Genomic DNA, 13,499 nt, shown 5'->3' on the forward strand with positions numbered 1-13,499 from the left:
TTTTTTTTCACTTTATATGGATACATAAATTAGATGATTTTCAACCTCCTCCTCTTCCTTAAAACTGTTTAGTTAACGCCATCTATTGTACCGATTCATACAAACGGTGCGATTTCCTCAAATCTAAGCCTTTTTTTTTTTTTTTTTTTTTTTCCTAATTGGCTCTTCTTCAGAAGCTCTATATTATCAATTCTTTGTAGGATTCCAATGTGGTATTCAAAGGGATCTGTCAGATTTGCTTTTCTTTTCTCCCTACATCTTCGCGAGTGATGAAACAGTTAGAAAAAGCCTTATAATGGAATTTCCGTAGTGCTGTGTGGTTTTAACACTTTCTGGTAAGTAACCGGTTTTATACATTCGCTAAGTTCTGGGAGTAGTTGACCCTACAATGATTGGAAAAGTGTTTGGCGAGTATAGAGAGTTCAAATGTACGTTTTATCATTGGGTGGATAGACTAATGCTGGTAAAACATTCCTAGAAGACGATCCCCGTTGTCACGCTCAAAATTAGCCATAAATGACGTTAATATCACTGATGAATGGAACTACTACTGCGAATACAAAGGAGGACATGAATGTCCATGAGAATGTTTGTTAATATCACTTAAATACAGCACTTGAACGTTTTACTATATCGAAGAACTGTTGACCTATTTTCTTTACTATTGATGCTTAGATATTGTAATGATATCCGGTGTATTTCTCGGTACGTGAACAGGGTCTAATGAATGGGACACATGCATTTCAATATTCGTTTCAAATATTTTTATGGTATTCAAAGAAACAGTCCTTAGGAGTCGTATAAATGTAATCCACAAATTTGCGTGTGTGGGGGGCAGGATATCTAGAAAAGGTTCGCCCGTATAACGATGCAATAGAAATATTAAGTCACCCTGTTTATGTCAAAAGACGCCACTTATTGAAAAACTTGCAAAGGTGTGTATTAACTCTTGTTTAGGATAACTGATCCTGGAAGTGATAAATCGGTATCAGGAATTTATCTGAAAGTGTATTATAAATAGGGTGCAATACTTATAAAGAAACAAATGAACATTTTTTTCTTTTTTTGAAAAAATATATGTAATAGTACTACCGATAACAATACATAGCAATATCAGATAAGAATACAGTCTTCTGTTACATTGTTCTTTTCCTGGGAAATGCTCGTCCCCCTGTAATCAATTTATAATCTTATTTCGCAATGTATAATTCTTTTAAATCGCCTTATATGTAATTGAGGTGTTTTAATTACAACGCACTTGAAGACACTTGTTCTATAAAAGAGTTGGAACTTTTTTTGTTTGTTTTTCAATCGTACATGAGGTATTGTAACACATCTGCATCCAGGCTTCATTAAATATTTCTAAGCCAGAGCAAATACAATTGCTATTAAATGAACTAATTTAACATGACCGTTTAAACTTGTAAAAATTTAATTTTCTTCGTCCATAAAAGCGGACTTAGAAAATAGGACCAACATGTCTTTTGCTTCCTCATAAACTTTACACAACGAATTACTCACATAAGTCTCACCAATTTCACAATAGTCGTTAGTGGCTTTAAGCTTAGCATGTAGGTCCATTAGCCATTTCTCTAGATTTCGACTCTCCACTTTTGTATCGTGTTGAAACTTGGGAATATGAATGACTATGTTTTTACGTTCGTCCAGTGGTGCCAATGTTAAATCACATGTATTTCTAACTTTATCTTTTTCATATTCAGCAACGCACTTGTCATTGCAATGCAAATGAATTCCAAGTTCACTTCTAATTGTTGTCAATATTAAGAGTAAGTCACTTTTTTCACTGTCAATTAACGTATGAAGAGATTGTTTGTTCATCTTTTCTTCAAGAACAGTTTCCTGAGAGAGAGAGAGAAAGAGACAAAACAGTGAGTTTACTATGAAACTATTTCTTACAACAAATTCTTATATGCAAAGATTGCAGTGAATACGTAATCTTTTTTTTTTCTGATAATTTTAACAATTTATATCGTTATCAGCAAAAAATACTCAAACGTAAAAGAATAGTATTATGACTATAAATCTGCTTATGCACTACAATCAACCACGTCGTAAAAGTGGGATTCGGGTTGTTTTCTACACTATTTTTTTAATAATAACACATAACATTATTAAAACTATTTTCATACAAACTAAAGACACACATTGTTATACAAATAATGTTAAATCTGAAAACTATGTTTGAACACTTGGAAAGCAAGGATTGTACGAGAAATAAGGCGCGCTTTACAAAAACACAAAAATATTTACATCAAAAACCATACAGATTCGAGGGAATAGATTAAAGTACTTTACACATGTCACTATTGTTTCCTTGCACACAAAGCCTGTTGAACGTCCTGGTTGCCAGTAGTACGAAGTATCTTCCAGACGTGACACATGATGGTTTTACCATTCTCGACAGCAATATGTTTGCTGATGTTGAACCACATGCGTTTGAAGCCACGAACAGTTTTTTTGGAGCTTGGGTCCTTTAGCATACTCTTGGTTGTATAGAACCCAAAACTTCTCATCCCGTCTGCACATTTGGGGCATTGTCCTGTTTCTCCACGAAATTAATGCGGAGACTGCGGAGATAATCCATAACATCAGCAGCATAATGTGGCGTTACCGTAACTGGCCAGAATAAAACATATCACTTGGATCATGGTGCTACGTAATAAAGGGAATCAGGTGACCCATCACATATTCCTGTAACTAGGTTTGAGCATTGATGGTACCGTTCGAAATGAAGGGTTCGGAGAGATTCTCATCTACATCCATGGCTTTCACACGAGATATCACTTTGGAAACTATTTTTCTTGAATTTGTGGTCAAATGACACAAGGGTAGGATCTGCGAAGTGATAAAATGTATTTTCTGGGATATCTAAAGGGTTCATTGGAATGTAGTCTATCATCAATGACAAGCACTTTCCAGAGACACTTTCTATAAATTGCAGGGCACGCTCTTTTTACATGTTCTTGATCTGCTGTTTGCTTTGTCATCATAGACGTTGTTTCAATGCAGTCTTTATTTCTCGGACATTATTTCTATAGGCGAAATGGACTGAAGATTTCGAAAATATAAACCTCGTAATGAGATATAAGACAAAACATAATTAACAAATGTAGATTAATTGCCAATCAAAAATTAGCGCAATTCAAATATTTACAGTATGTATGGAAAAATAACATCAAATTTCTGGAGGTAATTTTTCATACCAAATGAAAGTAAACCAATAAAACAGTTCGAATACTGTTCTTTTAAAGCAATAAGCTGTCGTAGATGCACAAAAATTGTTTCTTAAGGGCCCTGGCTCGAAAAACTGTAAGACTTTGTTAAATCACTTCCTGAAATTACAAGCGATATATGTGTCACTGTTGAGGTGTATGTGTGTCATCACAAGAAGACGACAAACAATATCACAACAGCAAATAAAAGATGATGCTTCATAGTGACCGCTATAAATCGTACAACAATAGCACTTTCGAGGGACATGGCCCATGTCCTCAGCTGAATTTAAGTTTGAAAAAGGTTCAAAAAGTGAAAATATTTTGGGAAGGTGAAACTCTAAAAACAGTTATTCGAAGTAAACAAACTACTTCAAGTCCACGAACAGTATGGCGAATACATAGGAAAAGGAAGAAATAGAGAGAAAAGAAAAGAAACTTCTAGGATGTCTGCTTTCCATCTCTATTTGATGAAGTGTTAGCGAAAGGGCAAGTAATAACAATAATGAAATGAAATTTATAATTTAATGTACTATGGATATGCTCGTGATGCTGACGAAGATGAAAGACCAATGAAAGAGAATCAGTGCGAAACAATTAATACAACGAAAATGTTGGAGAACCACGAGAAAAAACACGGACAGAAGCCCATCGCAAACTCTGGGATCGAACCAGAGGCCCCTCGCACCAGAGGTAAGTGCTTCCCTTATTTATACAGAAAAAGAATTTTCAGCAGCTAATACTACCTACATCTATCATTTCTTTCCTCACAAAAGAAAAAAGTCTCTACCACAGAGCTTATTTAGGACGCATTTTGACATCATGTGTTTATACACGTGAGACTTGATTCGCAGCATTTAGTATGCTCATAGCGATATTTGGCATCTAAGCGTCATTAGTACATTAACTTACTTTAAAGTTATAACTTAAAATTAAAAAAAGTCACTAACATATTTTGAACGATTTCTCGACGTTTCGTTATGAAAAAGTAAAAGATTCTATTTAAAGGTTTCTGTAATTCCTGAATCTAGGATTCCAAGCTTTCGACTCTCTCCTGGAGTCTTGGTCACGGAGGTTAAAAACAAGAAGAAAAAGAACAAACATCAAGGAATAAAAAGGACGGACTTACCAAGGGAAAAGCTGTGTTGAATCTTATCCCCTGTGTTGGGTTTCTTTTAAATGTTTCGAGTACCCTGACACCGGTGTCATGTTTATCGAAACAATTAAGAGAAATGCAACACAGGGTAGAAGATTCAAAAATTTTATTTGGAACTAGAAATGAAGCAGAGAGGCTGGTTTTTGAAAATTTATTTATTCATTAAAAAAATAAACCTAAACAAGGGATGGCTGATTGACGAATGGGAGGCGGTTGTTACAAATTATTTTACAGCACTGGCATGACAATAAAAATAACATAACATGAGTTCGCAACCTTCCAACAAAAAACAGGAAACCGACTCCGCCATATTTTAGTTCGCTTCACCTCATTTGGAGTTCGCTGACACTGGACAACGTATCTTTTGTGCAACAGCTTTTCCCTTAGTAAGTCCGTTTCTTTTTTTATTCCTTGATATTTCTATTCTTTTTCTTCCTGTTTTTAACCTCCGTGAGCAAGACTCCAAGGGAGAGTCGAAAGCTTAGAATCCTAAAGATTCAGGAATTACAGAAACCTTTAAATAGAATGATAACTTACAATTCCTGAGCGTGGTTTTGCAATGTCTAAAAGATGATGGTTATGAACAACATACTGAAGAATCTATATAGACATATTTGAAACTTGCAACTCAGTTGTCTTGTCTTCTGAGCACAAAACAAAGGAAGAAAAAAAGTAACATGACCGTCTGTTACTTAAGGTCGCATATTTTTTTACACGTTCCGTCTTGAAAGTTTTGAAAGTATCTACACTCATGCCGTCGTTTTAACAGAGTGAATGGGGAGCATAGTGGTGTAATGCTGCTCTTTGTCCGTCATTTCCGATATTAAGTTTTCAGTGACCAATATCCACTATTACGTTATGAAAGAAAGAGGGAAAATAGAGTATTTTTAATCAAGCACACTATTCAGACTAATGTAAAATACTCGTACACTGTAAATATAGTCAGTAACACTAAATTCAGCATTTTTAGTTTAAAACTAAAATTTTTAGACTGAATCGGCTTCTCCAGATTTTATTCATTGTTTCCGATATCCTTATAAATGGAGGGTCGTAAAAGTGAGAGATAAGTATGTTTTTGTTCATAACCGTCATGTGCATACCTCTTTAATTCAATTTACAACCCTAATTAATAAGTATTCGAGCTTTGCCTGTCAAAAATGAAATACCACATTTGTGTGCTTCATCTTCTGACTGTATACATTTATCAAAAGGTCTTTCCATTGTTGTTAGCAGTTTTGGAATTCATCATGTAGTTTCGCTAAGAGATGGCTATTATTGTATTTCCTATTACCTTTCCTCTACTTTTGAAGAAAGTACTTTTGAGTGACAACTTTGACTTGGAGAAATACCACAAGTCACACGAAGCTATACAGGGTTCTACTGATCTGGAGAAATCTATTTCCCTGACTTCTCCCTAACCTTTGGCAGGAAATTCCCTGAATTTCATGGCAGGTGTCGGATGACGTTGACATAAATAAGGAATAAATGACGGTGAATATTTATGTATGAGAACATTTATTCTATAGCGACAAATAATAATCAATTGATCATAAGTACATTCCACTTACTACTTATAAAAATCTGAGCAACGTTCCATACTGTGATCGTTAATGGTTGGCTAAGCTGAAAATGGTGTACAATTAATGTTACAAAAAATATATTTTATAAAATTTTCCTGACTTTCCCTGATTTCTCTGACAGTAGGAACCCTGCTATATCTGGTCAGTAGACCAATTGACGAATGTGGTAAATGAAATCTTTAAGTTTTACGTCCCAGGGTTATGCCGGCTAGGTTAAAGGAGACGGCGATAATAAGAAATGAATGAAATGGTGGAATGAAGAAAGTGGGAGGAAACGGGAGAAAACTCCGAGGAAACCCACGCACACAGTGTTTGTCCACCACAAAGTTCACTTGGCGCGAGCTGGGATCGAACCAAGGACCCCATGCACCAGAGGTGAACGCTCTACCACTGAGCCATCACAGCCCCGGATCTGTAGTAGTTGATGCTTCACTAACAATTGTTGGGTGGAAGTGACTTGTAAATCTTCCAGGACCCTAGTATCCACTTTTCCGGTTGCGACGAATTGAGCCACAAAAATATGAAGAATATAAAAGTAGTACTGTTCCGTGATCGTTTAAACGTACTCGAGATGGACCACACCACGATGGCCAAAGGTTAACATTACTTTCACTTTGCTCTTTGCGTCTCATACATTTTTTTTCGGGGTTGTGGGGAGGGAACTGTAAGATTTTTACTTTAATGATTGTGTTGAGTTGATTTTGAGTTTAATATTCTGTTCAGCAGCGAGGCCATATGAGACATGGACCTACTGATTAACGTGGAGTCTAAACCACATGAGCTCCCGCCGGGAATCGAATCCGGGTCACCCACGCCACAGTCGCGTACGCTAACCGCTTCAGTATTCAGATCATATCCGTACATCTACGTCTCGTCACTGGCAATAACATTTGGATTAAAATTGGACTACTACAGCAAATCTGTGGCATTGTTGTTTCTTTTAACATCGAAAAGTCGAAAGTCATAAGAATATCCCGAGGAAACGCGCAGAATTGCCATAGCAAAACAAGTATTCAACAAGAAAAGATCACTCTTAACTAGCAAGATCAATATTGGACGTAGGAAGAAGTTGGTCAAATGCTAAATCTTGAGACTTGGGTATTACGAAAGTTAGAGAAGAAATATGTAGAGAGCTTCGAAATGTGGTTGGAGGAAAATGGAAAAGATAAAATGGACAGAGAGAGCAACAAACGAAGATGTTATAAAACGGATAGAAGAGAAGAGGACACTTCTAGCCAGCATGCTTTGTAGGAAGGCCAGTTGGATTGGAGACATCTTGCGAAGAAATTGTCTTTTTCATACCGCCATAGAAGAAAAGATGGAAGGAAAGCGAGGAATAGGAAGAAGAAGAACACAACTGATCGATGATTTGAGAAACAGTAGAAAATATTGGGAGTTAAAAGAGGAAGCTGAGGATCGAAAAACGTGGAAGAAACATTTCCAGGCCTAAATAAATAAATAAAAAACTCTTTAGGCCCAGGACCTGTCGAAAGGCAGAGTACTTAATAATAATAAAAGCCATTCTACAAACGAAAACAAAAATACTCTCTTAGTTATTCATCTGCACTTATACTTCCTACAACATGAGCAGAGAAGGGTCTCGTAATATTCTCAGAACTGGTACCAGTATGCCTGACCTTGCAATATAGATCAGAAAAAAAGAATATATATATTTTTAAATCATCAGGATATATATTGTAAGGTTCCGCATGTCCCCATAACATGCGATAACCTGTGTACTAACACGTGTTAATAGTAAACAAAAACATCGCAGACGACGAACCCGAAGAGGAGTCGCCCAGCAGTCAGCAAGACGGAGATCACCGATGGTAGCCGACACTCCAGGATGAAAGAGAGCAGCACACATCTTCGAGCATCAATCTGCCCAGGTTGATCGAACCACCTAAAATCCCTGTCACGACGCTTGGTCACCGAGAGGTACCTATCCTTAAGCCCACGACGCTGGGGCACTGGGTTTCTACCCTCTCTCACGACGCCTGGTCACCGAGAAAGAAACCTCATCTTAACCCCTCTCACGACGCCTGGTCACCGAGAGGAACCTCAGCTGCAAAAGTTTGGTCACCGGGTTCCTTTCTTTATCCTACCCAAATTATTAGTGGAACTGCTTATTGTATAGCTTTTGTATTTAAGAAGACAATTTTATAATAAAAGGTGATGGGAAAGTCCAAATTCCCGTATGCAGTAATTGCTCTACCTTTATAGACTGAAAGAATTTTACAATATATATAAAATAGTGTTTCGAAACAACACCGACAACGTTTGGGAGATGATTCCTGACACCAAGATAAGATAAAAAGTATAGACCAACCTGGGTGCACAAATGCTTCTTTTTGGAGTTATAGGCTGCCGAAAACATGAAAAAAAAAAAAAAATGAAGTTTAAAGGTTCATAGCTCCAAAACTATGGGACCTATCATAGTCGGGTCAAGACCACTGAGGAACTAGTATGTGTACTATCCAAATATCCAAGTTTCAGAATCCTGTGGTACTTCCGCGACAATTTTTATGGAGGCAGTTGGAGAGTACTTCAAATTATATGCCCGTAGCCAAAGTCCCTCTATAAAAATTGCTTCGTGAGTACCTTAGGATTCTGAAACATTTATATTTGGACAGCGTACGTATTAGTTCCTAAGTGAAATCTTGACTGACTACGGTAGGTCAAATCGTTTTGGAGTTACTAACCTTTAATGTTCATTTTTCATGTTTTCGGCAGCCTATAACTCCAAAAGGAAGCATTTGTGCACCCAGGTTGGTATATAGTTTTTGTCTTATCTAGGTGTCAGAAATCACCTCCCAGACATTGTCGGTGTTGTTTTGAAACACCCTGTATAGGTCAAAATCTGAATTGGGGATAATTTTGTATCCTCTGTAGAATTTCGTGTATTTTAAAGTGCATCCTCCGTACCAATTTTACATATTGTAGTCCATAATGCTACATGGTTATAAAACAGATATATCCAGGTTGAAGTCAAAATAGCTACCGTTTATTTTGAATGAAACAATAAAAATTTTCATGATTTCGTCACGCTCTCCCTGTCCCACCCATACTTTAATGTTGAAACAACCATTGATCAATTTTCTTAAAGTTACCGAACCGGTGCAATTTTTATTTCTGTGAATAACTGTGACACTGCACATAGATATGACTGCTGCATATTCGAAATTTATGACGATAAATATTAAATGCATATGTATAAGGTTCAGTCAAATGAAAAGGTCCAATTACAAATATCCGGACAACATGTTGAGGGAGATGTTAGTCTGTTTGCTGCTTATATCCACATATATGTAGGCCATAATAAATGTTACATTTGTTGCGCATGGGCGTAGTGTGGCATGTTAGCGGAAGTTAGTTACTTATTAATGTTCCTTTCTCTCCCCCGGGTAAGACGTGGCGTCGTGTTACACACCAAGGGAGATGCCAGTGACCAACGTTACTAAGGAAGAACAGCGGGGTGTGATATGCTTTCTTTGTGCGGAAAGTGTCCATCCAACTGACATACACAGGAGAATGCAGTTTGTGTATGGTGCGAAGTGTGTTTCACGCAAAGCAATGCGAAAGGGTGTCGGTGTTTTCGTGGTGGCAGGGAGACACTGACTGATGATGCGCAACCCGAGCAGGTGACGAATCGTATTCCTGATTAGACAGTTGCTACTATTGACAATTGTATTCAAACTGGTAGACGAATCTCCTTGGATGTCATTACTGCTCAAGTACACGTGTCCCGTGGCGTGTGCATGACATTGTGCGCAATCGACTTGGTTACCAGAAGTTTTGTGTTCAATGAGTCCCCAGGTGTTTGTCTGAGGAACAGCGACACAACAGAATGGGAATATCACTGAACCATTTGACGCGATATCAGAACGAGGGTGACGAAGGAAAGATCATTGCCGCAGGTGAATCCATATGTTCATTTTTTCAACCGGAATCCAAACCTGAGAGTATGCAGTGCAAGCATGCAGAGTCGCCTAAACCAACGAAAATTCATTCCTTATCAGCTGCTAAGGTCATGGTGACTGTGTTCTTCGACGAGCAGCGGCATCTGTTAGTGGAGTTCCTCCCCAAAAGAGAAACAATAAACGCCAACAAATACTGCGACATTCTCCGTTGGCTGCGGAATCAAGAATAAACGCCAGGGTAACCTCACAAAGGGCATCATTTTATTGCACGACAATGCCCGGCCTCAGGTCGCCAAACAAACATAGGATCTTTTGGCGTCGTGGAAGTGGGAAATGCTATACCACCTCGCGTATAATCCTGACTTTAAGTCCCTGTGATTTGCACGTTTTTGGGCCACACACGAATCACCTCCGGAGACACCACTATGGATCGGATGAAGAAGTGTAGCAAGCAGTGACAGGGTGGATCCATACTCAATCCAAGGAGTTCTTCTTGCAGAGCATTCATAATCTCGTGTCAAGGTGGGATAAATGCCTCAACAGCAATGGTCATTATATATATAGCTCTAACCAGTAAAAAAGTCTGTACATGGAAATGGACCATTTTCATTTAACTGCACTTATATATTTCGTAATGTTGAAATAACGACAGGTCCCGTATGTCTTTGTGCATGTGATTTAGATATAAGCGCTTCAACCGGCAACTGACAGTACTACTGTAGTTGTGTAAGAGGCAGGGAAGAGTAACATTAGTTAAGCTCATTTTATATACTTATTTTTATAAACTGCAATATATATTAATCAATAAGTAGTACAATTATGAAAATTAATGCTAACAGCAGTCTCTGTGATATATATTTTACATGCAATCATAGCATAAATTACCTGCTTAAAGCACATTGGATTAATTTCGTAGAAACAATATGTTGTAGTCGTAGTGTCTTTCAAATTGTCGTTAACTTGTTGAGTAGCCCGTCATGGTGGTCCTCCACGATCATTGATTGAGAGAAGAATGAGCAAGATCAGAAAATACAAAAAGCGTTTGTTGAGATTGAAGCAAAAATATTTAACTCCAAGTTCCAAAATTCTGTAGAGTTGATTGAAAACGCCCAGATACGTGAAAAAGAGACTAGTATTTGGTGAGGAATTTACTAATAATTTAATTAATAGTAATAATAATAAATCGAAAGTTGAACAGCAAACTGACAATATAGTATTTTCAAAGACATTTACACTTAAAATGGATGAAGGATGCTTGAGTCAAATTAGGACTCTTATAAAAGCTACCTACCGGAACAAAATAATGAAATAAATAAATAAGAGATCAATAAGTGAGGAAACGAAGGAAAAGTATTATTGAATTTCTGAAAGAGAACGTTAACTCGAAACTGTGCTCAAAAAACTAAGTTTCAAGAGAGGTTTCTTAATCATACTTAAGGTTGCCATTCGTCCCGGATTCGAGATCTGCGTCCCGGCATCCAGAAAATATTTCTCGGGATGCTTAAATATCCCGGATTTCAGCGAAGAAGAAGATTTCAGGGAATATTATAGTTTGCTTTTTTTTTTTTACAGGATTAGGTATGTAATTATTCTCTTAACAGAAATAAAATAAAAATTCAACGAAAGAAGTTTTCTGAAGATAACAAAAACGCCACCAGAACATATTCCCAATGAATTAACTGTTCTTAAAAAACACGAAAAGACAAATCGTGTGAAAGGACACATCATACCTTAAGTGAGCTCACAAAATGTAACAGATCCTGAGAAATTGAAAAAAAAAAAAAAGAAAGAAAAAGAAGAAAAAGAAGCTTACCAGGGAGAGTGGGTAAATCATCTGCTTACATTTACTTAACTAAGGCGGAAAAGGTCTATTAAAATAACTAAAAATGTTATTACGTAATAATTGAACAACTCTATCTAATGAAACAAAGTAAATAAGTATATAACACTTCTTTTTATTTTAAGTATTTCAAAGATTCTCGCAATTTAGTAGCGCCCTGGATTTTCATTTTTGAAATGTGGCAACCCTAATCATACTACGAAACTCCTTTGTGTTCACTGTTTGTATTTTATATTTGTAGTGGGTGGGCCAGGCGCAATTAGACAGTTTTTGATCATTAATAGCCAATCAATTCAACAACACACGGAAAACGAAGGAAGTACGTTTTGCAGTCGATACTAACTACTTATCATAAGTCACTGTATGCTGTTGGAAGAGTTTGGATCGCCAGTAATCCACAGAAAATAAATGAAAAAAAAAATGAAATGAAATCTTTAAGTTTTACGTCCCACGGTTATGCCGGTTAGGCTAAAGGAGACGGTGATGATGAGAGATGAATGAAATTGTGGAATGAAGAAGGTGGGAGGAAACAGGAGAACCCCGAGAAAACCCACGAGCACAGTGTTTGTCCACCACAAAGTCCACACGGTGCGAGCTGGGGTCGAACCAGGGACCCCAAGCACCGGAGGTAAACGCTCTACCACTGAGCCACCGCGCCCCCTACAGAGAATAAATATGCAGTTCGATGAAACTGGCAGTGCTTAAGTTGGTTAATAATTTCCAATCTCCGGGAGTGATGGTGTGGAGCGGCGTGACGTACGAGGACTGATTGGCCCGTTTTTCCTGGAGAATATGGCACACAGGGGAAAGCTAGCTACAGTTACCGAGGAAAACTGTCATCCTAGAACTTCATAGGTGACAGAACTTTCAAGAACTGTGGTAACAGCAAGATGGAGCCCCACCACACTACGCCAAAATTATTGGGGCGTTTAAGTTTTTCCTCAACGCTGAACCGGCAGGAGAGCCTTTAGAATGCCCAGCGAGACCACCTAACATTCTCACTGACTTTTTGTTTTAGGGTCACCTCAGAAACAGTGTACACTAATCCTATTGACAGTGAGCAACATCTGCGTGAAGTAACTGTTCAGGAGTTCAACAATTTTCAGTTGAGTATGTGTAGGAAGACATGTGAAAAAGTCCCTGTGTGTCTGTAAGCCTGTATTGACTTAAGTGGTGCCCAGGACGACCACTATACTGAAAATTGGTGACTTTCAATATATGAAAATCGGTGTGTGATTCCATTTTTGTAACGTAACATATAACCATTTCAACATGCTATATATTTCTCAATAAAAATAAAATCCATTCAAAACGGAGTTATTGAATCTGGCCCAACCTGCAGTCTATGTTCAGTATTTCAATACAGTATTTGTTTATTATATCAATGTTTCGTATTTTAATACATTCAGTATTTGTAATACTTGCATATATTTAAGGAAATATACATTTTAAAAATACTTTATAATTGTTTTTTTTCATCAGATCTTCAAATAAGTTTCTTTGTAATCTTAATACAAATTACGTATGTTATAGTTCAGAGTAGCGACGGTCCCTTGAGGTAAATCTTGTCTGTTTTATTAATAATATTTTTATTATTCTATTTTACCGAGTTCCTGGGAGTTACTCTTTCACTATTACTCTTTGGTACCTATACAAGGAAAAACCCTTGCGAAGGAAACATAATTCGGCAAAAATACATACAATTACATTATGTATGAAGTATGATATTTTGTAATTCCTGCTCTTTTTTCTTGAAGAAGTTAATTTGGA

General features: G+C 37.2%; 1 protein-coding gene across 2 annotated transcripts in view; it reads right to left on the reverse strand.

The window, feature by feature from the left end:
• Positions 1 to 1,060: 1,060 nt before the first annotated feature.
• LOC145663934 (tubulin epsilon and delta complex protein 1-like) overlaps positions 1,061 to 13,499 on the reverse strand; it is a 31,047-nt gene continuing 18,608 nt past the window's right edge. For both annotated transcript variants that reach the window (XM_081730144.1, XM_081730145.1), the window contains exon 6: positions 1,061 to 1,860. In XM_081730144.1, the coding sequence (XP_081586270.1) occupies positions 1,432 to 1,860 (429 nt within the window). In that variant the 3' untranslated portion in view covers positions 1,061 to 1,431. The remainder of the gene's footprint in view (positions 1,861 to 13,499) is intronic.

The sequence above is a fragment of the Thermobia domestica genome, chromosome 11, assembly GCF_964235325.1.
Source record: "Thermobia domestica chromosome 11, izTheDome1.hap1.1, whole genome shotgun sequence".
NCBI classification, from domain to species: domain Eukaryota; kingdom Metazoa; phylum Arthropoda; class Insecta; order Zygentoma; family Lepismatidae; genus Thermobia; species Thermobia domestica.